Source organism: Atractosteus spatula, chromosome 23, assembly GCF_055471065.1.
Source record: "Atractosteus spatula isolate fAtrSpa1 chromosome 23, fAtrSpa1.hap1, whole genome shotgun sequence".
In the NCBI taxonomy this organism is placed as follows: domain Eukaryota; kingdom Metazoa; phylum Chordata; class Actinopteri; order Semionotiformes; family Lepisosteidae; genus Atractosteus; species Atractosteus spatula.
The window spans coordinates 7,161,779-7,185,369 of record NC_142728.1 but is presented as its reverse complement, the minus strand read 5'-3'; the positions used below and the strand labels follow the sequence as shown (position 1 = coordinate 7,185,369).

General features: G+C 38.5%; 2 protein-coding genes across 5 annotated transcripts in view; both read left to right on the top strand.

The window, feature by feature from the left end:
* Positions 1 to 8,771, top strand: part of LOC148816092 (adenylate kinase isoenzyme 1) — a 54,498-nt gene extending 45,727 nt beyond the window's left edge. For all 3 annotated transcript variants that reach the window (XM_088904649.1, XM_088904648.1, XM_088904647.1), the window contains 4 exons: positions 2,210 to 2,373; positions 2,992 to 3,108; positions 5,649 to 5,840; positions 8,146 to 8,771. In XM_088904649.1, the coding sequence (XP_088760775.1) occupies positions 2,210 to 2,373; positions 2,992 to 3,108; positions 5,649 to 5,840; positions 8,146 to 8,214 (542 nt within the window). In that variant the 3' untranslated portion in view covers positions 8,215 to 8,771. The remainder of the gene's footprint in view (positions 1 to 2,209; positions 2,374 to 2,991; positions 3,109 to 5,648; positions 5,841 to 8,145) is intronic.
* A 10,943-nt stretch (positions 8,772 to 19,714) lies between these two features.
* The window catches only part of eng (endoglin), a 49,603-nt gene continuing 45,726 nt past the window's right edge, over positions 19,715 to 23,591 (top strand). For both annotated transcript variants that reach the window (XM_088940453.1, XM_088940454.1), the window contains exons 1-2: positions 19,715 to 19,838; positions 22,212 to 22,406. In XM_088940453.1, coding sequence (XP_088796579.1) covers positions 22,361 to 22,406 — 46 coding nt within the window. In that variant the 5' untranslated portion in view covers positions 19,715 to 19,838; positions 22,212 to 22,360. The remainder of the gene's footprint in view (positions 19,839 to 22,211; positions 22,407 to 23,591) is intronic.

Here is a 23,591-nt window from a genome sequence, read left to right as displayed (position 1 = left end):
TGTCCTGTAAACAATCTCAGGTTTAGGCTAGGTGACCCTCAGAAGACGTCCTATTGTTGCTTCGGACAATTTGTCCAAGTTTTTGTTTACCTGCAAGAAAGTAATGTTTTACAAATGTTAATAGGTGTGCTTTATAACCAGAGTTATTCTCATTAAAATTATTAAACTTCTTAAGAAATACCTTTAATGTTTATTTAAATAATATTATAATAAAAGCAGTAATTATGCTCCAACTTTTACTGAGGAAGATGTGAACAAAGCAACTGCTATGAAGTAATCTTTTATCTGGATTCTAGGTTTGTTATGTTCTTGTGTTTTAAAGAGACAGTATAATGATAGTCTGCTGGACTATCACAGGGCTCACACAGGGCTCATCTTAATAGTCTTCAAAAGCTTCATATGGAAAAGCTTTTGAAATTAATTTAATTGCCTTTTTTCCTGCTGAATATATGGGCTCCTTGGGAGGTGATTATTTTGCAGGCTGTGACAAGCAAAACATGCTGAGACAATTTAAATAACTAGGATAATCCATGCCAAGAAAATGTTTTTTGCTCTTGCTTTGTTAATTTGGGAATAGTAACTATTTGCATTGAACAACAGGAGAAAGACAGTTAAGGCCAGTTTACACTGGACACTGCAGGCAAAGCACTCCAGAGGCTGGTTTTCATCCACTCCGAACGCGGCGCAGATGGCATGACAGGTGGACAGTTAGATTATTGTATTTGAGAGATGTGCCAGTTGCAGAGCTGGGCAGCCCAGCTGGCAGTAGGCTGTCATGGATAAAATTATAAAATTTAAATCATGCTCCTTTTATAAAAGGATGACCAGGGACTAGTGTGGGGCTACCAGATTCCCTTAGCTGGAAATAATTTAAGACAAGAATGAAGCACCCCCCCCCTTACAAATACATCCATCCAATTTCTTACCACTTAATCAAATTCAGGGTTGAGAAAGAGCTGGAGTCTGTCCTGGCAAGCAACGGGCTCAAGGCAGGATACACCTTGGACAGGACGCCAGTCACTGCAGGGCAAACACAGATACAAACTCACTCCAGGGCCAGTTTTCCCTAACCCTAACCCTAACCTAAGTTAGCTGAATTGTCTGTGTGCAATACTACAATACCTTTATTGTATTGTATTACCTTTAATCACCAAATACATTTCACGTACAAGGAATTTACTTGGTGGCAAAAATATTCTACAGATACCATACACAAACACGACTAATAGACGTCATCAAGATATCGTTAGAGTGCACATACTGTATAAGTGGGAATTCTGGTTAAACAAAATACAGCCCTAGGAAAGATTCCCTTAGCTGGAAATAATTTAAGACAATAATGAACCACCCCCACCTCACAAATACATCCATGCATTTTCTTACCACTTAATCAAATTCAGGGTCGAGGAAGAGCCAGAGCTTCTTTCCAGTGTCCAGAAAGAAGCTGTTCAAATACGAAGTGGCTCTGGTTTTAATAGATTGGTAGTGTCTTCCTGAGGGAAGTTTATGAAACAGGTGTTAATCTGCGTGGGAGGGGTCATCAACAGTCATTCCTGTCTGCTCCTTTACTGTGAAATAGTACAAATCATCAATGAAGGGCTAATGACAGCCAGGACCCTCCCCATAGCACAAACAACACACTGCAGTTTGCCTTTGAAGCAAGCAGACGTGTCGCCAAACCCAGCAGTTACACAGGCAGACAGAATGCTCTCAATAATGGCTCTGTAAAACTGTATCAGAACGTATTCGAGAGATGCCAAAGTTTTTCAATTGGCACAAAAAGTACGTTCCCTGCTGTGCTTCCTTCGTGATACTGGTATTTGCTTAACAAGGAGAAAGCAAAATGTCCGAGTGGGGCCCAGTCAAAGTTCTGACTTGAATGTGGACAATCTGTGGTAAGATGAAAATGACTGCACCATCCCGGTGTGCAGATGCTCAGGGGGCGAGCACTTCTGCAATCAACATACAGTATTATAGTGTTTATAGTGTTTTGAGTTATTCTGCACTGCACTGCTCATTCTCCTGCAAGAAACATGTTGAGCTAAACAGAAAAAAAAAAGTGCCAAAATGTAACTTTTGATGACAAAGGTCCGGGTCCTTGTTAGCTAGGTGAATGACTTCACTGAAAAGTTGGTGGACAATTAGGGCAGTCTTTCCCATTCCTGTCGGCCACAGTAAGTTAGGAACAGATTCCCTTTTGCCTCCCCAGGCGGTCCTGGTTCTGGGAAGGGCACACAGTGCGAGAAGATCGTGGCCAAGTATGGCTACACTCACCTGTCCACCGGAGACCTGCTCAGGGCAGAGGTTGGCTCGGGGTCAGAGAGAGGCAAGAAGTTGTCTGCAATCATGGAGAAGGGAGAACTGGTCCCCTTGGTGAGCACACTTATCACTCCGAGTCTGCATTTTCAACTTGGTGAGAGCAGCGAGGTTTGAAAACCGGTGAGGACAGTGCTTGTCTAAATGCACTATACGAGCCTAGATCACAAGTATTGTACTCTAGCTGGTATTAGTTCATTAGGGTGTCATCTAAGCCTATCTTTCTCAGCTGCCAGTCCAGATGCTCATTGCTTCTTTCTTTTTGAGTTAGTAAAGAAACTAAGCAATATTAAAAGTGTATGGTCGGGAAATATTGTTTTTCCCTTAAACGTAAATTAAATCTTTGTGAGTTTACACAGTGTAAGTGAGTGACAGGAGTTTAAAATGGATAACAAAAAACAACCCATTTTTGGAACAGGGCACTTCAAGGATAAGCGATTAAAACAGAAACCAAAGTAGATCAATGTTTTGGCCACAGAAGTTACCATGTTTGCTGCTGGAGGTTGCAACTAGAAATGCCAGATGACAGAAAGTAAATAAAAGAGATGAGCTGTGCTTTTCAGCTGGTTGTGCTGCCCTCCCAGACAAACCCAAGGGGAGCTGTAAATTGTTTTCATGCTTGTGTGGTGCTCTTTGCTTGAAGATGACCTCTGACTCGGATGTCTCTCTCTGCAGGACACAGTTCTGGACATGCTGAAAGACGCCATGATTGCCAAGGCCGATGTCTCAAAGGGCTTCCTGATTGATGGCTACCCTAGGGAAGTCAAACAGGGAGAGGAGTTTGAGAAGAAGGTGTGGAGACTAGGACCAGGCACAGTCTATTAGCGATGTGTGGCTCTTCTGCGGGATTTCACTCCTTTTCTACAAAACCAGTGTCATGGAGAGTGGGGCAGTTTTTAAAAAATCTTTCAAAAATCTGATCTTAGGGGACAACTCGGTAGCACACTGATGCTCAGGCAATATTTATTTTTTATTCAAGGAAAAAAAATATATAACAGTTTAAAAACGTGACCACTCTTTAAATCCCACTGTACTGTACCTATTTTCAATTGAACGGGTCTGTTTAGTGTTTTTGAAAGACAAAATATATTAACAAACATCTAAATAAAAAACACAGAACGATTTCCACAGTGAATACTTCCGATGAATCACAGTCATACATTTTGATAGTTAAATATAAATTTCATTAAGTATATTAAGTAATATATATTAAGTAATAATAATTATTTTTATCGTGCGATGGCTCATGTTTATGTATACGTTTACAGTCTAAAATGGTAAATTCAGAGCCTTCTACAGTGCTGACTGCACTTCACACGCTTTCTGTTGCTTGAGGTGAATAACATTGTGAAACAAAAGAAGAAAGTCACAGACATTTTTGTGAGAGAGTGGCAAATTGAGTAGTCTCTGTATTTAGGTTATTGTCTTCATTGAAATTATTTAAGTTCCTTGAGAGGTCTGTTATTTAAAGAAAAGTTGTAAAAAGAAACAAAAATGTCAAAGCAATTTAAAAGTTTGTCGGCCAAACAGGATAGCAATTGTCATAATGTGTGATTTTTACAACCTCTCTAATCTTTTTCAAACATAACAGCAAGACATGTTCCAATTCATCAAAACTCTACTCTGTGCCATGGTCTACAGAAACAGAAGTCACAGAAGTCAGGACTTGAGGAAGAAGTTTGCTTACACTGAACCATAGCACCATAATTTCTGAGAGAACTATTTAAAGCCCATGTTATGAAATTTTAATGCCATTATAGGTACTCACAAAGAAAAAAAAACATCAGCCTAATATTCTTAAGTACTATTTTAAAATCACTTGAACGTTTTTTGTAAAAAGTAATTCCCACAGTAGCATAAACTAGCAACCATTGACATTTTTTTAATTTGATTGATAAAGATATTTGGAGGCCGTTAACCAATGTTTCATGTCACTCAAATCATTATATATAAAAGTTTATATATTCAGATTTTAAAGGTGTTACCTGTATTTCTGAGGTTAATATGATTTCAGGACTGTTAGAGCTGTTATAAAATTAGAAACATCATTATTAATATTCCCTTTGAATTGCTTAATCCAGTCATCTAATATTATTTGATTCTTTGGGATAAACTGTTTTATTCCAGTCACACTAATGAAATTTCACATATTATTTTATTATACTGTACAGTATGTGCTGACCTTCTCCTATCAGCATGGGGAAGTCCATATCTCTACAGCGGTTTTACTGTGAATAGTGCCAACCATTTCTTCAATGCAAATGCTTTATGAAACAGTGTCTGTTTAAACTCTGGCATCACTTTACAACAATTTTGAGACCTTAAACAACTGTCAGTATGTGAAGAGTAACAAAAAAAAAGATTGTGATCATTTAAAGTACAGTCAGTACAAAAGCTCTTTATAGTCTGTGCAAATCCTTGTCAGAAGAAGCTGAGTCTCTCTGGCATAGAGGTCATACAAATTAAAAACTTTAGTAGCCACATTAAGAACCAGTATCTGGAAGCTCGGCAGCTTTTCTTCATCATGCAGGAACTGATGTTGATGGTCATGCTGAGATGCATAAAATATAACAGGGTTCAAGAAGAGACATTAAAAGTTCATGACAAAGTTTACATTAATTAGAATTCATTTCAGCAGTTATTTTTATGTGCGTTTGTCCAATCTGGGAAGAGTCTAAGGTTAAGAATTTCAAAACCCAAAAAGATTGAGCTCATTCACCCTCTTCTCCTACTGTAGTTGTTTGAAAGCCCAGTAGGAAACAACACCTTTATTTGTGCGCCACAGAATCTGGTGATGCAGTAAATGCGCTTGTGTAGTACTGTATTAAATGAGCCTGTAAAGAGCTTAGCTATATGAGCTTGTGTAGTGCTCTATTGAGCTTGTATAGTGTTGTATTAAATGAGCGTGTGAGGGCTGCATTAAATGAGCTTAGTTATAGAGCTTGTTTAGTTCTATATGTGGCTCCATAGCTCAAGGCTTAGAGCACTGGTCTTGGAAACCAGGGGTTGCAAGTTCATATCTCGCTGGGGCCTTTCGTGCTTGTTTGCCAGCAGCCGTATCACCCTGCAACTCACAACTGGCAGCCCACTGAAGCTCAGCAGGTGTGAGCCTGGCCAGTACCTGGATGGGAGACCTCCTGGGAAAGCTAAGGGTGCTGCTGGAAAAGGTGTTAGTGGGGCCAGTAGAGTGCGCCAGTACAGTGCCAAAATTAAGCAAGCTTGTGTAGTGCCGGAATTAAATGAACTTGCGTATTAGGCGAGCTTGTGTTGTGCTGTATTTCATGAGGGTGTACAGTGCTGTATTAAACGTGCTGCTGCTGTTCCTCCGGCAGATTGGGCCCCCTACCCTGCTGCTGTACATTGATGCAGGCGCGGACACCATGGTGAAGAGGCTGCTGAAGCGTGGCGAGACCAGCGGGAGAGTCGACGACAACGAGGAGACCATCAAGAAACGCCTGGACACCTACTACAAGGCCACCGAGCCTGTCATCGCCTTCTACGAGGGCCGTGGCATTGTCAGAAAGGTACTGTAGGGGAACAGACAACGACGTGTCCAGCACATGGAAGATAAGATAAGATCACTTTATTGGTCATATACAATTTCTTGTATTAGGAATTTGTCTTTTCGCATACCCCAGCTTGCTCTCCATGAGACACAGACAGGGAGAGAAGCTTGGGGTTAGAGCGCAGGGTCAGCCATTTATAAGGTGCCCCTGGAGCAGTTGGGGTTAAGGGCCTTGCTCAGCAGTAGGATTCCTCTGCCGGCCCGCGGGATACGAACCGGCAACCTTCCAGCCACAGGCGCAGATCCTTAGCCACAGAGCCACCACGCCGCCCTAATGTGCTGGGATTCAGACAGCGTGAACGCTTTCTTCTTCGTTCTTGCTTTCTTGTTTCCTCCAAAACATTTCTGTCTGGTGTCAGCCACAGCTACTACTGTCTGCTGGCAATTCTTGAGCAAATATTTGTTTAAGAGTTCAGTGGTTAAATAAATTCCAGTGCCTTGCAGAAGTATTTAGGTCCTTGCAGTTTTCATATTTTGTTGTTTTAGCTTGGAATCATGACACTTCAAAGTATCCATGGATATTTGTTATACAGCATATACAACATACATATCGAATTTTGTTATAATCAAATAATAATATAGGTAATTCATAAGAAAGAAAAATGGAAAAGCATTATACATTAATGGTACCCTGTGCTGTTGGAAATCGAAATTAATTTAGTTAAACAAAATTACCTGCAGGATTAGTCGGGTGGCTTCTGCCTGTTTGCAATAATAGTCGTTCACATAAACACATCTGTCTCAGTAAGGTCCTTTGGGAAGGTAGTGAATTTCATGCAAAAATTCAACTGTAAAGACAAAGGAGCTTTAAAAACAAGCTCCAGGATGTAGAAAAACACATACCAAGAGACGGGTATAAAAAAAAAAATTCAGTCACACTGAATATCCCTTTGAGCTTGGTTTCTTAGATCATGAAGAAGTGGGAGTTGTGTCGTTCTCTCCAGACGCTGCCTAGACCAGGATCCCTCCAAACTGAGCACCAGGAAAGGAGGGAAGTGTGTTAGGGAAGTCACTGTAAGGCCAACAGTGACTTTGAAAAAATTGGTTTTGCGGTTAAATGGGACAACATTTTGGTGTAAATGCATAACATTACATCTAGTGCTAACAACACAGCAACAGAACATCACTGTGTCAACATTATCCCTACTGTCAAGCACAGTATCGGCAGCATTAGATTATGAAGCTGGTTCCTATCAGCAGGATCAGGACTGAGGATAAAAAGATGGAGCAAAATATAGGCAAATGTTAGAGGAAAACCTGCTTCAGTCTGTTGAAACCAGGGAAAAAAATGTACCTTTTTGTCGGACAATAACCCAAAGTACAAAGAAAAGTCTGGAGTGGGTTTAAGAATAAGGTAGTGAATATCCTTGATGGGCCCAGTCAAAGTCCTGATTTGAAGAAGAATGGGCAAAAGTAGCACTAAGCCAGTGTAGAAAGTTGGTAAAGACCCGGAATGACTAGCAGCTGTAATTGGTGCCAAAGGTGCTTTTAGCAATACTTATAGTTAAGTAAATAGTTAAGAAAAATAGTTAAGAAAAAACTGTATGCATTATTTTGTCATTTCTGGTTGCACGGTGGCGCAATGCTGCCTTGCAGTGTGCTGGGCGTCTGGGATCAGTTCCGGATCTGGGGGTGCAATCCGTGTGGATTTTGTATTTTCTCCCCGTGTTCGCATATGGGTTTCCTCCGGTGTTTGATTCCCACAGTCCAAAAACATAATGGCTTCTGAGAAACTGGCCCTGGCTGGAGTGCGTGTATCTGTTTGTGTCTGTCTGCCCTGCTATGGACTGAAGTCCCATCCCGAGTGTACACTGGCTTGTACCTGTTACTTGTGGGATTAGGCCATGGCACCCTTGCGACCTGAATGGGAAGAAACAATAAGAAAATGGATGGATTTTGTAATTTCACAAAGCAGAAGGTCGGAATACTTTTGCAAGGCACAGTAAATGCTTTTAAATTCGAGCCAAACACCCCTGTGCTATGTTGTGTTGACGTGGGTAGTTGCAGCTGATTTAATCTACACACACATAGGAGCTGGCAATCAAAAATACTGGATCCTAACCTCTCAGCCTGACCTTGTGCTGTGCTGTTATGCATCTGATTCAATACATCAAGGTCACTGCAGTGAAATGGCCATGCTTGTGATTGGCACACCATTTTGAGTGTCTGAACTATAAATTTTCTGAAATTAATTTCTCCAGCATTCTTTACAGTTCTAAAGTCATGCTCCATCTCTCAGACCTGTGTAACTCCTCTCTCCTTAGATACACGCAGAAGGCACTGTCGATGAGGTCTTCAAGCAGGTGTGCACTGCTCTGGATGCCTTGAAGTAAATCAAGACAAATGGAAGAACTGACACCTCCAGGAGCAATCAAACTGCTGAGTCGCGCTCAGTTCAGTAACAAACCCCTTAAGAGATCTTGAAGAGATCTGCCTTACTGTCTATTCCTCTTCTCATCTTCACTTGTTTTTGTAGATTTCATCTTCTTGGAAACATCCCTGTGAGGTAAACACGTGTATAAAGTTGTTTTTTTTTTTTTTAATCCAATCATTTCTGGACTTTAAATTATTTGACTTGGGAGAGCTGCTTCACAAAGCCGAACAGTGCAACTGTGAAAGAAAAAGGATGTATATTTCAGTTTGAAAAACCTTTGTAGTCCTTTCATTTACTTTCTAAGTTTTTTTTTGTTTCACATCAAACCAACCAACCAGGTCTGCTGCTCCGAATAATAGTGCACATTACAACAGGCACCTGTCCATTTCTCACCACCCATGTTACCATCATTGCTGTTCTGTCGGTTTATCTGTTTCTCATTTTGTTGGTCTTCATGTTTATCTGAACGTCGCACTGTTCTGCTGCCATTAAATATCACCTTCAATGATGACCAAACTCCTGCCTCTCCTGGCCTGTTTGACTGATAGATTGCTTGGGAAACTGTAGCACATATGGGTTTGTCAATCAAAGCATCCACATGTCTCAGCAGACAAGGTCATTGCTCCACCAGATGCTGTAGTTGAATCGAGGCTTGGATGAATACTGTATATTATATATACAAATATGTTTTTTTAATGGGATGATGTAATCCTAATCACAGAATCATGTTTGCCACTGGCATCTACATTCAGCTACATAAAACTTAAAATATGTGTTATTTCTAAAGAGAATTGGGTTTTATTGCTTTGAGTAGGAACAAAGGATGCAAAGGAGATCCATTGGGATCTCCTCTTGTTTTGTAGTTCAGTGGATAAATAAAAACTGTCCATTTCCTAATTGTTCGTAATTTGAGCTTCAGCCACCTGGCTGGGACATCTATTCCAGGCACCCACATCTTTGTATAAAGAAGCATTTCCTGTTCTCCATTCCAAATGCATTTTCTTTAAGTTTTCAGTTGTTACCCCGTATCCTTGTTTCGCTACTGAATGTGAAATAGTCCAGTTAGTACTTCTTAGGATCTTAAATACTTTGTTCTCCACTGAACAGACTTAGCTTCATTACACTGTACATGTACTGTATGTATCCCCTGAGACCCGCAATAAATATTAATTCTTCATTGACCTCTTCCTAAGGTTATAATCCCTGGAGGTGTGGTGACCAAAACTGCACAAATTAAAGGTGATCTTACTAGGACATTGTATTGATTTAACATAACATTTCTGAATTTAAATTCTGCTATACTGTATAGTCAAGCATTCTCCTTGCTTATTTCATTGCTTAACCATGTTGTGATAATGAGACCATCTATAAAAAAAAATAGACCATCTGTTTTTATCTACAGTATAAAAACACCCTTTCACGAGTAGCACCTGCAGGTCCTAATCCCTAATGCAAGATGTCTAGTTTATATCTACTGTGTTCCTGCTACCACTTCGATCACTTTGCCCTTACTGATGTTTCATTTGTCATATGTTTGCCCAATTTGTAATTTATTTTTGGAATTTCTGAAATTTCTTAACTTCTGTACATTACTCCTCAAAAACATGATACTATGATACATTTCTAAAGCCATCTTCCAGTTTAACTAGATTGCTCAGATAGTAGAGTCTAAATAGTAGATATGGCTCAGAAAGACCAATAAGCCTTAAAATGCTATTGCTTATATCTGCCCAATCAGAAATTGTGCTCCTTAAGATAACTGTTTCCTGCTTGTTAACCAGTTATTGATCCATGAGCATGACAGAGTAATTAAAGACATATTTATGTTATGATAATACAGTATCTAAAATAACCACAATATCATACCATACCCCCAAATAATACACAAATTTAGTTATTTCAAATGTAAAACCCCTGTAGCCCTGCCACATGCTTCTGTGATGATATAGGTAAGGTTTGCTTTATATTATTGGTAGCATGGTGGCGCAGTGGTTGACATTGCTGCCTTGTACCTGGGGTGGTATCGGCATGGAGTTTGTATGTTCTCCCTGTGTTCATGTGGGTTTTTCGCCAGGTGTTCTGGTTTGCTCCCACAGTCCAAACACGAACTGGTAAGTTAATTGGCTTCTGGGAACATGTACTGTAACTGGCGGGAGCGTGTGTGTCCAAGACTGGCCTCCCATCCAGGGTGTATCCTGCCTTGCGCCCGTTGCTTGCCGGGATAGGCTCCAGCTCCCCTGTGATCCGGAATTGGAAGATGCAGTTTGAAAATGGATGAATGAGTTATATATAAAAAGGGGGTAATTGCAACACAGCTGGTTGTCTCAACCAGCCTTTTTTCCCACCCACTTCTTAAGAGGAGTTTAAGATACGTTTGAAACTAAAGAAGTAAAAGCTGAATATTTGAATAGGCTGACAATATGCTTATTTTTTATATTGATATTATACTATCAAATATCATTATTTTTAAAGAGACAAAAATGTAACTGAGAAAAAACTCCTTACTTGTAGTTTAATTTAATCAGAAAGGGTTTGGCAATCAATAAATGTCATGATTTCTACTGGTTTCTTTTATATATTAATTGCAGGTTTATTCCAATTTCATAGTAATTTAGGAAACCTATGCACACTGAAAAAAGGAGAAGCTTATCAACAATTCAGTATCAACTTGAAATAATGGAAAGAAGGTAAGTTGGATGATTAAGTTTACAAAATGTATTATTTTCACAAATGTTTTTACATGTATTCTGAATAATTTGTCTAATAAAATGTCTAATTTGTCTGAATAAAAGCATGTACACGACAAGAAAAGAACAAACGTTTTTCCTTGAAGAGCACTAGCAGTCACAGTGCTTTAACGGTATCGCCATTTAGGGTGTTAGTAATGAATGATGTAAAACAACATAATTCTTACTGTGATTTAATATTATTTTAACCTTTGAAAAGGTCTCATGTTTTTACCTCACGTTTTTCATGCTTGTATTTTTAGTCAGTCTACTCCAAACTGAAAAATCATACAGTATTTCTCAAATTCAGCATTATAACAGAAATAAAGTTCTGTTCCAACCAATAACCTGAAATAAGGTCCCAAGCTCAGGTTATAAAATAATAGCCAAAAAAAGAAACAACAGTAAAACGTACAATTTCCCTTTTTCTGTTATTCTGTACTTTTCACCAGCAGGATTCTCAATGGAAGAATGTCACTTGTTCATTAGATAAGCCAATAATAAAATATTGTATATACAGTACAGTATATCATTCCTTTGCATGATGGTATGTGTTGCACTATGCTGACGTTCTGTTTTAAAGACATGTTTAGTACATTGAGTGTTGTGAAAAAAAAGTATAATTATGAAATCACTATACAGTATGAGATATATACAAACCAAAAACATACAACAATTCAAAAAGAGTCTATAGTCACCTTATTCTGTAGTACAGTATATTAACATCCAATATTGATTTTCATTTGCTCTTTTACTGTATGTATATTAAAAAAGATTATGTAAAGTATACTTGTATACTACAGAAATACATAAGTTATTAATTACAGAATAGACTAAGTAGGCCTAATGGTCTTGTCTTGTTCATTGAAACTTTTAAGTTCTTATGTAAACAGTATTATCATTAAGCCTCAAGACTGAATAAATCTCTGTATATCTTTGGATGGCTGCATAAATACTCAGTAAAAACTATTAAATAAGCCTCTAAATGTAAAGGCTTGAATATCTGGATCAAAAGAGGAATAGTAATTGATAAAGGATTCTGTCATTTTCTGTCTGCAATTAAGCCTCATGATTGAGTTAAAGTTCAACTGCAGTGCTCATCACTCCTCCATTTTTTAAAGTACGTTTACATTAGTCACTGTGAGGCTGCTCATCTCACAGTGATTAATGTCAGAATGAAAGCCAGGAAACTACTGGTAGAGACAAGGATGTTCTGACACCCTGCTATTGATGGTGTTGAGTTGGGTGCTTCTGTGCACTTGTGACTTCACTGGTGCCATCTCATCAGCCTGTTTTGAGTGCTGCTCGGATGAGAAATCTCAACAGGCACTGTTCTCTGATGTGGGCTTTCTTGAATGTCTGCTTGAGGGTGGAGTGGAGACTGAAGGTACATGCATTGAGGTATCCATGGAAACAACCTGCCTCTGCTGCACTTAAAGAGAGCCAGAGAACTGACTGGATGGGAGTCAACAAGTGGACTAATGAAGGGTCTGAGCAAAGATGAGACTCCAGTACTGTCTGCTGCATGTGGGACCATCTCTTTATCACCTATTCATCCGTGGGGGTGGTCATTTACCTTCTCTGTGAGAGCACTCCAGAGCAGTTCTTGATTATCATAGTGAAGGGAACAGTCTGCAAACCCCCAGTCCAGCTCACACTTTGTGATTTGACTACACACTGTTAAAATGGGTTATAGTATTTTATAGTATTCTGCGTTTTTGACGTTTCCTGTACAATCACGTAATAATTCCACTTTAGAATAGAACTAGCGGCATTTGCATTTTCACTGCCAGTTAGCGAGACCTATTCATTGTTATCTGACAATTTGACATCAGATTTTTTTCATTAACTATAAACGTTTAAAATACCTTAGTTGTGATCATTATTAATGCTTTCTGTTCATAAGAGTCACTCAACAACTGGCAAAAACTACATGCGATGTGGTTCCTGTCACGGCTCCACTGAAATCTGGGGTTTCGAGTACCGTTCCTGGCACCATTGGCACTTGTTTTAAACAAACAAACAATACCAAATGAAAACAATGGCATTATTACTGCATCTACGTTCGTTCACTCTGTTTACGTGCGTCTCCTCTTCTGGAGACCGTGCGAAAGGATATTAAGTTATAGCGGCCGGTGGGAATTCGTGTGCAGCTGAAAGACGTTGACAATGAAAACCCTGCCATCTAGTGGGAGAAGTATACATATCAACTGAGATATGCAGAACTAAGGTCTTCACAGGAAAATAAAGGCTACAAATAACAGGAGGTCATTCCATCCATTTGACTTGTTTAGTTACTAATAGCATAATGTTTAAAGAATTCTTTTCAATCCTTTCCTAAAGGATACAATAGATCACCCACATGAGTTGGTTCCAGACTCACTCTTTATTTAGTGCCTCCTGACCCTAAACTGAATTCCTACTCCTATATTTGGGTCCTTGTGTTGCTGCTGATATCGAAGTCTTCCTTTAGTAAATACATTTAAAAGGTTACCAGAGTTGAATGTCCTAAAGATTACTGACATTAAGATACTTGTCATACAGCACCAAATCTGGGATATCATTTCAAAAAGTTTAGTGAAAGCCTGGAGCTGACCTCACTGCCTGATGTATTACACTGGTTCTTCGTCATTCAGGTACGTGACAAATTAATTAGGCAAAGGAGAATTCTGATTTTGAAAACAGGTGAGTATCACCTTCCAATCAATTTCCAAACAAAGCAGAGGTTTGAAAAGGGAGATTTGTGGCAGTTTTGCCGTTTCTGTTTCTGTTAACTGAGACCTAATAACATTTTCCACAGACGCTTAGATTCTCTTATTCTTACACACTTTAAAATACTCATTCTTACCCCATATTAATTTTGGATTTTTTTTTTGCCATTTGGAGGAAAAGCACTGCGTACTGTTTTATAGCCAAACAAAAGGTTAAGATTCCACACCTGATGCGACCTATTGTTCTCATAAATGTTCAAATAACAATACTGCCAAGCCTTAATGAAAGCAAATTTCAACAAGAGGTCCTGGAAGTCACCAAGAGAACACACCTGGAAGACCAATCCTGCCAATATTTTCTCCAGTGAAATGTCGGAGGAAAACACACTGTTCCTTTTGCAATGAAGTAGACCTTAAGTGAACCCTACAACAAATGTAAGCCTTCAGTCCAGGGTTAGATTTGTTGCTCAATATTGCATTGGGGGCTTTTCTCTTTATTAGTTCTGGACGTGTATTCAGCAGGAATCCAGGCTGCCCTCTGAGGGATACTCGACGCACGATGTGGTAATGAGTAACAGGAAAGGTGCCCTTGGAAATAACTGGATGGTAAATGAAGATCGGAAACCTGTAAGTGCCTCTGAAACACAGGAGAATAATGACGTTCACAGAGCATCTGATGTGATGAGGGCGAAGCTAGGAAAACAGGACAGTGGGAGAGGGGGGCGGTTGAAGAAACCACGCCTGGAGCATGCAAGCTTCTTGGCAAAGGGCGTTCTTCAGCAGAAAAGAGCTGTGTGCGCCACATGGGACCGCCATGTTGGTCTGAAAAATATTTAGTACACTAAGACATCTTGGAAACACAGACACATGATTCCGCCTGGATGCCAATGGTGCATATGAGATTGGCTTTTTTGGATCATGGCACAGAAAATGTACGCAAGGAAAAGAACAGAACAAATAAAAGCTCATTATCTCAGCCCGTGCTCACATTGCTTTCATTAAGTCCTGCATTATTTATGAAACTACTGTACATTAGAGAAAAAGCACACAAGTCCTGGCGCTGTAGTCAAAAATAGCTGGAGGTTTGGAACTATTCGGCATGATTCGTTGACTAACATGACCTCATGTGGAGCAAATCAAAAAATGCTGATTTACAACAGTCAGAGCTATTTGTTTTGCCTTAATAAAAATCTTTTCTTAAAAAGTTTAAACACTGGTTTATAGTTCTTATTCTTACACAGAATACTTCACGTGTTTTGTAACATGGCTGTATATAGAGGTTTTGAGGTGGGGTTTTACATTAAAGGACACAAAAATAATGTTATACATTCAAGTTTCTAAACAATTACGTGGAGTCATAAGCGCATTTCTCTGCATTAAAAGCATGTATCTAATTTTCATTTTTCCATTTTCTCCAATGGAAAACTGGTTTGTTTCAGTTTTAGAGACTAGCACATTTCAACTTGCACACATACTGTATGCATATGTGTATGCATATTGACCTAAGAGAATTATGGCGAATCTTGTTTAAAACCCTTAACCGGATGTTCAGGACGTCTGACCGGGGTATAAGCACAGTTGCAACACCTTCAAGTTAAGCTTGCGTCGTGATAAACAACATATTTTGTAACCGGTTAACAAATCCTTGCACATACAAGTGATCTCCAATATCCTCTCAATTCTACCATTAAACTTGTTTGCACCTGAATGAAACTATTAAAAACATAAAAATTAACATATGAATAGCACTGTACCGACCATAATGCAATATACAAAAGACCATACACGGAAAAAAAGCCTTTGTCTCATTTTCCAAATATTCAAACAGTAAAATAAAAACATGCCACAACAATCTTTATATTGTAAGAACGTTGACAATCTCGCCTTTAAAACGCTGTATTTCAAAGCCCAATTCAGCTACGCTTTCATCTTATCTAAAACTATTTTCCAGACGATGCAGAATAAAAACTCGATATCCAAAGCATACGGCTAATCTGCCATTTTTACAGCAAAATATAATTGCAAAAGCAAAACCTTCCCGCAATAAAGGAAAACCATCAGACTCACTTTTAAACATGCAAAGAAATATCCACAGTTTTCCCTTCAAACAACAACTTACACAGAAACCAAACAAAACAGAAAAACGTCAGAAAAAGAATTCCTCAAACTGACTTCAGAAGTTTAGCTTTTTGCTTCTCTAATAGATAAAACTAGCTGTCAATAGGTGAAATCTGACCATTGAGAGATTTACTGTAAGGCAGGTTTTTATAGCTCTCCTTTGTTTGTCTGGTTGTCAATCAAGTGAAAATCAAACAGACATTTATTACTTTCTTAAGTCCCTGGAGCTCCATAATAATAATCATCATCATCTTTTTTTTTTAACTTGTTATAATGTTTTCTAATCTTAATTTAGTTTTTGAAAGGCTAAGAAAACCATGTCTGGACCTGGTTTTATGAGGCCTCGTACAGATTTTTTGTCTTTGTTCTATCAGTGCCAGATTTGAATCCAAAGTAGTAGATACAGTTCATACTGGAAAAGGCCCAGAAAAATGGGTACCTACTGTATATGTGCTGGAACTTGGAAAAAAAAAGACTTTTGAAGGAAACAGATGTGATCTGTTTGCTGTTTTATTTGTTTCAGACTCGATGCAAAGTGGCGACCTTGAATTTAATCCCTGAACCAGGTCTGTACTGTCTGTACTTTCCAAGATAACAGGCAAAATTTACCTTTGTGGGGGCTGGGTGTTAATGAGGTCATTTGCTGAAAACCTCATACAAAATCAGCTTTTTTTGTTTAGGCCAAGTGGGACCGTAGAAACTAATGATGCTCTCAACTGGAAAATGTTGTTGTCTCAACAGACATTGAAACAGACCATGAATTGTTTCCTGTTATTGAAACAATCTAAGGCTTGTTCTGAAGTGTTCCAGTCAGCAAAGGAAAGCCGTAGGTTTTTTAAAGATTTTTTAGCTTTAGTTTTCTAATTGTCACTTGATGTGTAGCGCATTATTTTTTAAAAATGTGGTTAGGTTATTTTTGGTTTTCCAGCTTCGCTTGCACAGTCAGAAACCCCGAGATTCTAGGTAGGTGCGGATTCTTACACTACAGGGCTACAGGACAAAGGCAATAGGCAGGGTCCTGTTTCAGACTGCGATGACCTATTATTATTTGCGTAGCGCAGACACCATTAAATAATTACAATTTACAAATGGTAAAATCGTACAAATTGTTCACAATTGACAAATTGTGAAGTAAATACAAAAAGGAACCTTTAAAATGCAATAAAGTAATAAAGTAAATTTTAAAGTAAGTGAAAAAAATAGTGAGACACATATTAGATGGGAAATGCTCGAGCATCACACAGCAGAGAGACATTAGATATCCAATGAGTGGTTAACAACACTGAATTATTGATCACAGCAAAGAAAGCCAATGCCATTGAGCAGAGTGCAGTATCAGTGTGAGTGAGAGCACAGACGAGCTTTGTAGAGAGACTGAGCAGATCTGGTTTAAAGTTGGAGCTCTCTTTCCAGAGATGGGGATGAGACCTCCCCCCCAAATTCAGGGCCCTGGAGTTGGGGGGGGGTTCATCCCTGTCTCTACAAACAGAGCTACAAGTTTAAACCAGATCTGCAATGTAGAATAGGAGCAGAAAGCCTGGCAGAAGAGGAGAGGTAGGGAGGTCAAGAGGGGGGATCGAGAGAGTTGAGAGACTAGAGATACCCTGGGCTGAATGGTCAAGACAGTGGCAGGGAAGAACAGCCACTTCAAGGGAAGGCTGGAGTAATAGTGTGGGATGAGAGAAATAAGGCAGAGAAAGTCTGATTTGAAGAGTACGAGTAGCACTAGCCAGGAATGTGACCAGGAGAGAGTTAAAGAGGAGTCCCTGCTGGAGTGTTCTCTCCTTCTTCCATTCTCCAGGAAGAAGTATGCCTGGAAGTCTGAACTGATTCTGGAAAATGGTGCTTTTGGGGGATTTTGTAATTAAGGATTACAGCTTGCGGGTGATGGAGAGATGGAACTGTGCAGGAAGGAGTAAAGTGCTCCTTTATGATTTTAAGATAAAGAAAATAATTTTAAGAGGATTATTTTCCTCTTCTGGTTAATGGGGGGTTATTTTGGGAATTTTTCATGGGTCTCTTGTGTCCCGCGCATCATTTTGTTCTGTGGGTTAACAATACTCCACAAGGCAGCTTAAATGGAGCATTAAAAACTTCTCAAATCCCACATGGGTTCTCAAGAAAGCATATAAGTGAAATTGCAAACATGTGGCAAAAGCTTTTGCAGTCACTGTCAAACAAGCCAAAATAGGAACATTTTCGGCCTAAATGTGAAACTTTACTGTACATCTGACACAAACATAACATGCCATCACTAGTTAACACTATCCCTGCCTTCGGTACATTCTTCTCAGCATGGACTGAGAAGCTGGTCACGACCGATAGGAACACAGATGGATCGAAGTACTGGCAAATCGCAGAGGAAAACCTACTTAAGACCTACTGTACCACAATGTCAGCACACAATGATTCAGTGCTGTAGAACTCCAGGACCAGGATAAAGAAGCAGGGACTTAAATTTTCGTTTTAAAGCACATTCAGTTTTTCCTGTTGTGATAAACGGGAAATTAAATTTTATTTATTTATTTTATTTATTTAACAAATTTTATTTGTTTTAGTTTTGTCAAATAATGTATCCATTCCCAGGAAAGCTGTGAATTATTATTATTATTATTATTGTTGTTGTTGTTATTGTCATTGTTATTATTGAGCTCCTGGAGTAAAACTGGAGTAAAAAAGAAAATAAACTGCTAAAAGTTTGTTTGATCTTCTTCTTACTGTTGTTGTACTATAAGTACTTGTTTGTCTCGGGAGAGACAAATAATCTCAGGAGCTATTGATTGTGATACGCATTCAGATAATACAGGAGATCCAATTGAGTGAAACACGAAACTTTGTGTACATGTTCTCTATGGTGCAGATTCCCCTTAAACAACCGTACGGACTGTATGGCCATCATTTTGCCTCAAGGGGGTGTCGTGTTGTTAAAAACGGACCAAAGTCAGTTTCGGGCCCTTGGTTTTGTTTTTCAGAGAAGCGTATAGGACTCCGGACTGTCGTGGGTTCATTTTCCCGGTAGGGCCTGGTGCGGCTGAACGTCAGCTCGCCATTGTGGCTGACAAAATGATCTCAATTAACTTATTTGGTTAAATAAGAGATACTATTTTTTATTATTTGACTGCAAATTTCCGCCTTTTTGAAAGAGTTTGAGGCAAAAAAAGATTTTTCAATACTATACTGTAGATGAATTGCCAGTTGAATTAATTGAATATAATATATAAAATTCCATCCCGTTGTATTATTTAAAAAGTGTATATATTAACTTGTTTATTAATTTGTTTGCTGTATTTTTAAGTTGGGGTTTTCCACAAATAACATTTGAAAACAGGCCATCAAATTTCTGTTTCCGTTATGTAAAAAATACCACTTTATAAAGAAAAGCCCGGTAACAAAGATATAAGTACAATTCTGAGAATGTATGAAACGCCTGCTGGCTTTTTTTTAGAAAACGGGAATTATTACATTGAAAAGGAGACTGTTACAGCACACGAACATTTTATTCCAGTTGCTTTAAGGTTACCAAAAACCCGTGGGTACAGATAACCGTTTCACATACACCGTGTCTTTACCAGCGAACATAAGTTTAATTAAAGAAATTATTAACAGCTATTTAAGGAGTGGACTGTGGCAATATTATCCATTTGAGGTACAGTATAGTATCACAAGTCTGACTGTGGATGTGATTTTTGTGTCTAATTTTTGCTGTCTGAACAGTAATCAGGCAAGCCTCAGTGATGAACATATGAGGTCATTGTGTAAAAACCTGGAAATTTACTATCCAGCTGTTCTGCTGGTCAGGCAAACCGAGGTAGTAAGAGATTGGCCGCCGCCTGGATTTCTCGTCTCCTGTTCGCTAGTTCCGCTGTCAGCCTGCCTGAGTGACGCGGATCTCAGCCGGCCGAGGTGGGAGTGGTACAAAAGTTCGACTTTGTATGGAAGGAAACTCACTAACTTTCTGTGTCTGAGAGGAGTGGGACAGATCCATCGGGGGGTTTTGAAAAGCTTTGAGAGGAGTTCATTATAACTCTGTGAGTTTATCACCTTTTTACTACTTTCTTACTTTCTTTCACGTGTTCTTTGTCAGCATTGTTATGAACTGCTAACCCTATTTTAACAGATGTACTTTCATTACTGGTGTTACCCTACGGTGTCTGGTGCTAAGCGAAGTGATTTGCTGAAGTCCAATTACGAAAAAGCGTGTTAGATTTTATTTACATTTTAGACGCCTTTCTTGTACGCTAATATTTTTTTTCTGTTGACCATTTTCTTACGGACAATATGCACAGTATATATATTGGTTTAATTTATAAAATAAAACCTTTAAAATGTCCCTACACTGAAAAATATGACGGGTTCTAGAAGTGAATGATTGGATGCTACTGTACTGTATTTCTTTATTCCTCGTAAGTTTTTTTTTCTGATTTTGCCCATGTACTTTGTAATTATTTTGGGAGAAAGTACTGTATGTTGCCCGACTTTAAAATAGTTAATATTTTTTTCCGTTACATTACTCAATATAATAAGAATAGTCTCCCCTTATCAGATCACTCATTGTAATATTATTTAAAGAAAAGGACGCCTTACAGTTTCCGGATAAAGTCGGCCAAGAGTCACTGACCACTGAGTTACCGCTAAACCCATTTTACACTCTGTAGAATTGTTTTGGGATTCTTATGTGCTGAGGTATAGTACTGTGCTAGACAGCTAGGCTACTGTTTCCATAAACTGGAGAACAAATGAGGAAAAAACATTTCTGTTGTAAAGTCACGTCTAGCTATCTAATTTTTCTTGCACCTTTTTTAAGTAGTACACTAAAAAGTCCTAGAATTCAAATCTCAAAAGCAAAATATATTTGTTATCATTTATAAAAGTGAAAAATGAACGTAAATAGATGTTTTCACGCTACATTTTACGCTGTCATCTGGATTTAATTAAACTTTCGTCCAGGTATCAGTACAAATACTTTAGCCTTTGGAACTTGTGCGAAGTTATCACCAGTTCAGCATTCAGAAAGATTTTGATATGTTTTCGAATTGCCAATATTTTTTCTGTATCTATAGTTTATAGCATGTAGAATATCATTGTATCATATTTATATAATGCATGAATCGAGTACTATCTTTTCCAATGCGATGATTTATTCAATTTAAAGACAGGTTAATAGTTTTTGCAAAGGCGTAGCTGGAAAATGCGTGCGGGTGCAGTAACTTTTTACAGTGGGTATTTGCATGTACCGATTGTGTAAGGCTTTGCTTTAACTAGATATTTCGTAATGCAGATTCGCCTCTGATGCGTATGCGACAATTTAAAAAGTAAAGTTAATAATATAAACTGTGAGAATTAATCTGTTGTTTTTCTGCTAGCTGGAACACTTAAAATAATCCTTGAGGTGCACTTAGTTACCTAACATCTGTTGTGTTCATTAGCCACCTTTTTAATTTCCTAATGTTGTTAATCAAGATATCCTTTGTTTACAGCGGGACAATTTCCGACGTTTTATAAAGGAATTAGGCTATTTCCAGTATTTTCTCAGACGCAAGCAATTTAAAAGTGTACTACTAGGGTATACAGTAGTTGTGCATTTGACAGACTTTGACAAATCTGCCTGTAGAAAAAAAATAAAATAAGTGCTTTTTTAATTTATGCCATCCCTAGTCATCAAATGATGTACATTGTTTGGCTCTGTAAGATTAACCACAAAATTAGAAGAATAAACAAAACGTTTTAAATTCTAGCTAACAGTGTGATTGTCAGTTAATACAAACCACAGTTCAGTTCAGCTGAATCCTCAATATTATAGTTTTGTTTCATGAATTGCATGACATTTCTTATTCGAAACAAAATCTCATACACACATTTTATAGTTTTATTAACAAAATGCCCCCCCTACACACAAATTGTGTGTAAAATATTATACAGTATATATATAGTGTGTTAACTAAAAAACACATACAGGTAAAAGAAAACTGTACCAATTCCTGTGAAGTGAACTGTGTACAGTATATAGAATATTTGTAGTGACTTTTACAGACTTTTAAAGATCTTTTTTTTTTAGACAGATGGAATAATTGGAGTTCTGTAGCAGTTTTTGGTCCTGATCATTACAGACGTACTTCTTTTAAGGCATTGTATGGCATAAAAAAAATCCTATAATAGTCATTGTAAAACAGGAATTATTCTTTACATTCCAGAGAGTCTCGTGTTGAGAAAAGAAAAAAATCTACACACAAAATTAGATAAAAAAGACAAAAGACAAAAAATATATTTTTTTTACAAATTAATTGAAGCAAAACTTTGTTGACATTTTTCGGTATTGTATATTTGTATTTAATTACAAGATTCCCAGAAACATAAATCTTCACATAAGAATTTTGGAATAATTCCCTTGTGTTCTTCCCCAGCAATTTAAGACACATCAAGGCTGGATTGGTGTGGACACTCTTGTCTCACGGACCCTTTCAGAAACCCACAGCGACACTGTCATCAGACGGGGACAAGTTGGCCTGAACTTCTTGACACTGGGTAGAGAAGTCATCTGGAGTCCTCAGTCATGGAGAGAACCGCCCTGCTCCTTCTCATCATAGTGCTGCAGACAGGTACTGTACATGTCCTGGCGGTCTTCCTGCTAAGTTGTCTCTCGCAGACCTCACAACACTGGGCAACAATAAAATGTAGTTGGTGTTTATATAGCACCCCCACAGTTTTAATCTTCTTTAACATCCATCCATTTTTTAAAACTATTTTATCCAGTACAGTGTTAAGGGAAAGCCAGAGCTGATCCCGGCAAGAAAAAGGCACAAGGCAGGATACACCCTGGATGGGACGCCAGTCCATCATAGTTGACACACACTCACACCAGGGACTATTATCCCAGAAGCCATTAAACCTACCAGTATGTCTTTGGACTTTGGGAGGAAACCAGAAAACGTGGTGAATACCCATGTGAACACAGGGAGAACATACAAACTCCACACAGATAGCACCCCAGCAATTGAACCCAGGACCCCAGCGGTGTGAGGCAGCAATGCTAACCATTGCTCCAGCATGCCACCCTAATGTGGGTCCTCATAGTTTGTAAAGGTTTTTATTCTGCTCTGCTACAAAATTTTATTGGCTTTTCTCAGACTTTTCTCTGCAGTGAGTTATAATATGAATATAAAAAGCTCCCTTATATAATGGAACAGAAGATTTCTCTCCAAGATTCCTCAAAGTGTTAAAGCTGAAGGAAAAAAAAACATTATTGAATAGTTTTTCTTTGCTCTGATACTGTATGTGCTAAAAATAAAGACGCATGAACAAAACATTTAAGTTCAACAGATTGGATGAAGAATAAAAATGATTCAGTCTCGATATCAAATAACCAACATCTATTAAGTAAAACTTGTTACACAGACACTTTCCTGTAACAATGCATGAAACCCGTGGGCTAAAAACATTCACCCCAAATACACAATTCAGAAGCAATGTTCCCTCTAAACTGTGCGCATGTGCATGCACACACACAGGTTACGAAATCAATGCACATGGGAAATTGAACTGCGCACAAAAAAAAATAAATTCCAAAAAAATATGATGATAATAAAACAAACACGGTTGTCAATTGAAAAATGCTAAATTAACCACATGAGACTGGCTGCAAGATGCCCAACTTGGCTGTGTGCGTTATTATTGTGACTCGATCATCGATATCTATACTCTCTGAGTCTTGTACCTCACTGCTCATGCTCGCTTGACACTCAGTCTCTATGACTGGGCTCGTTGAATTGCTGTCCTGGTCTTTT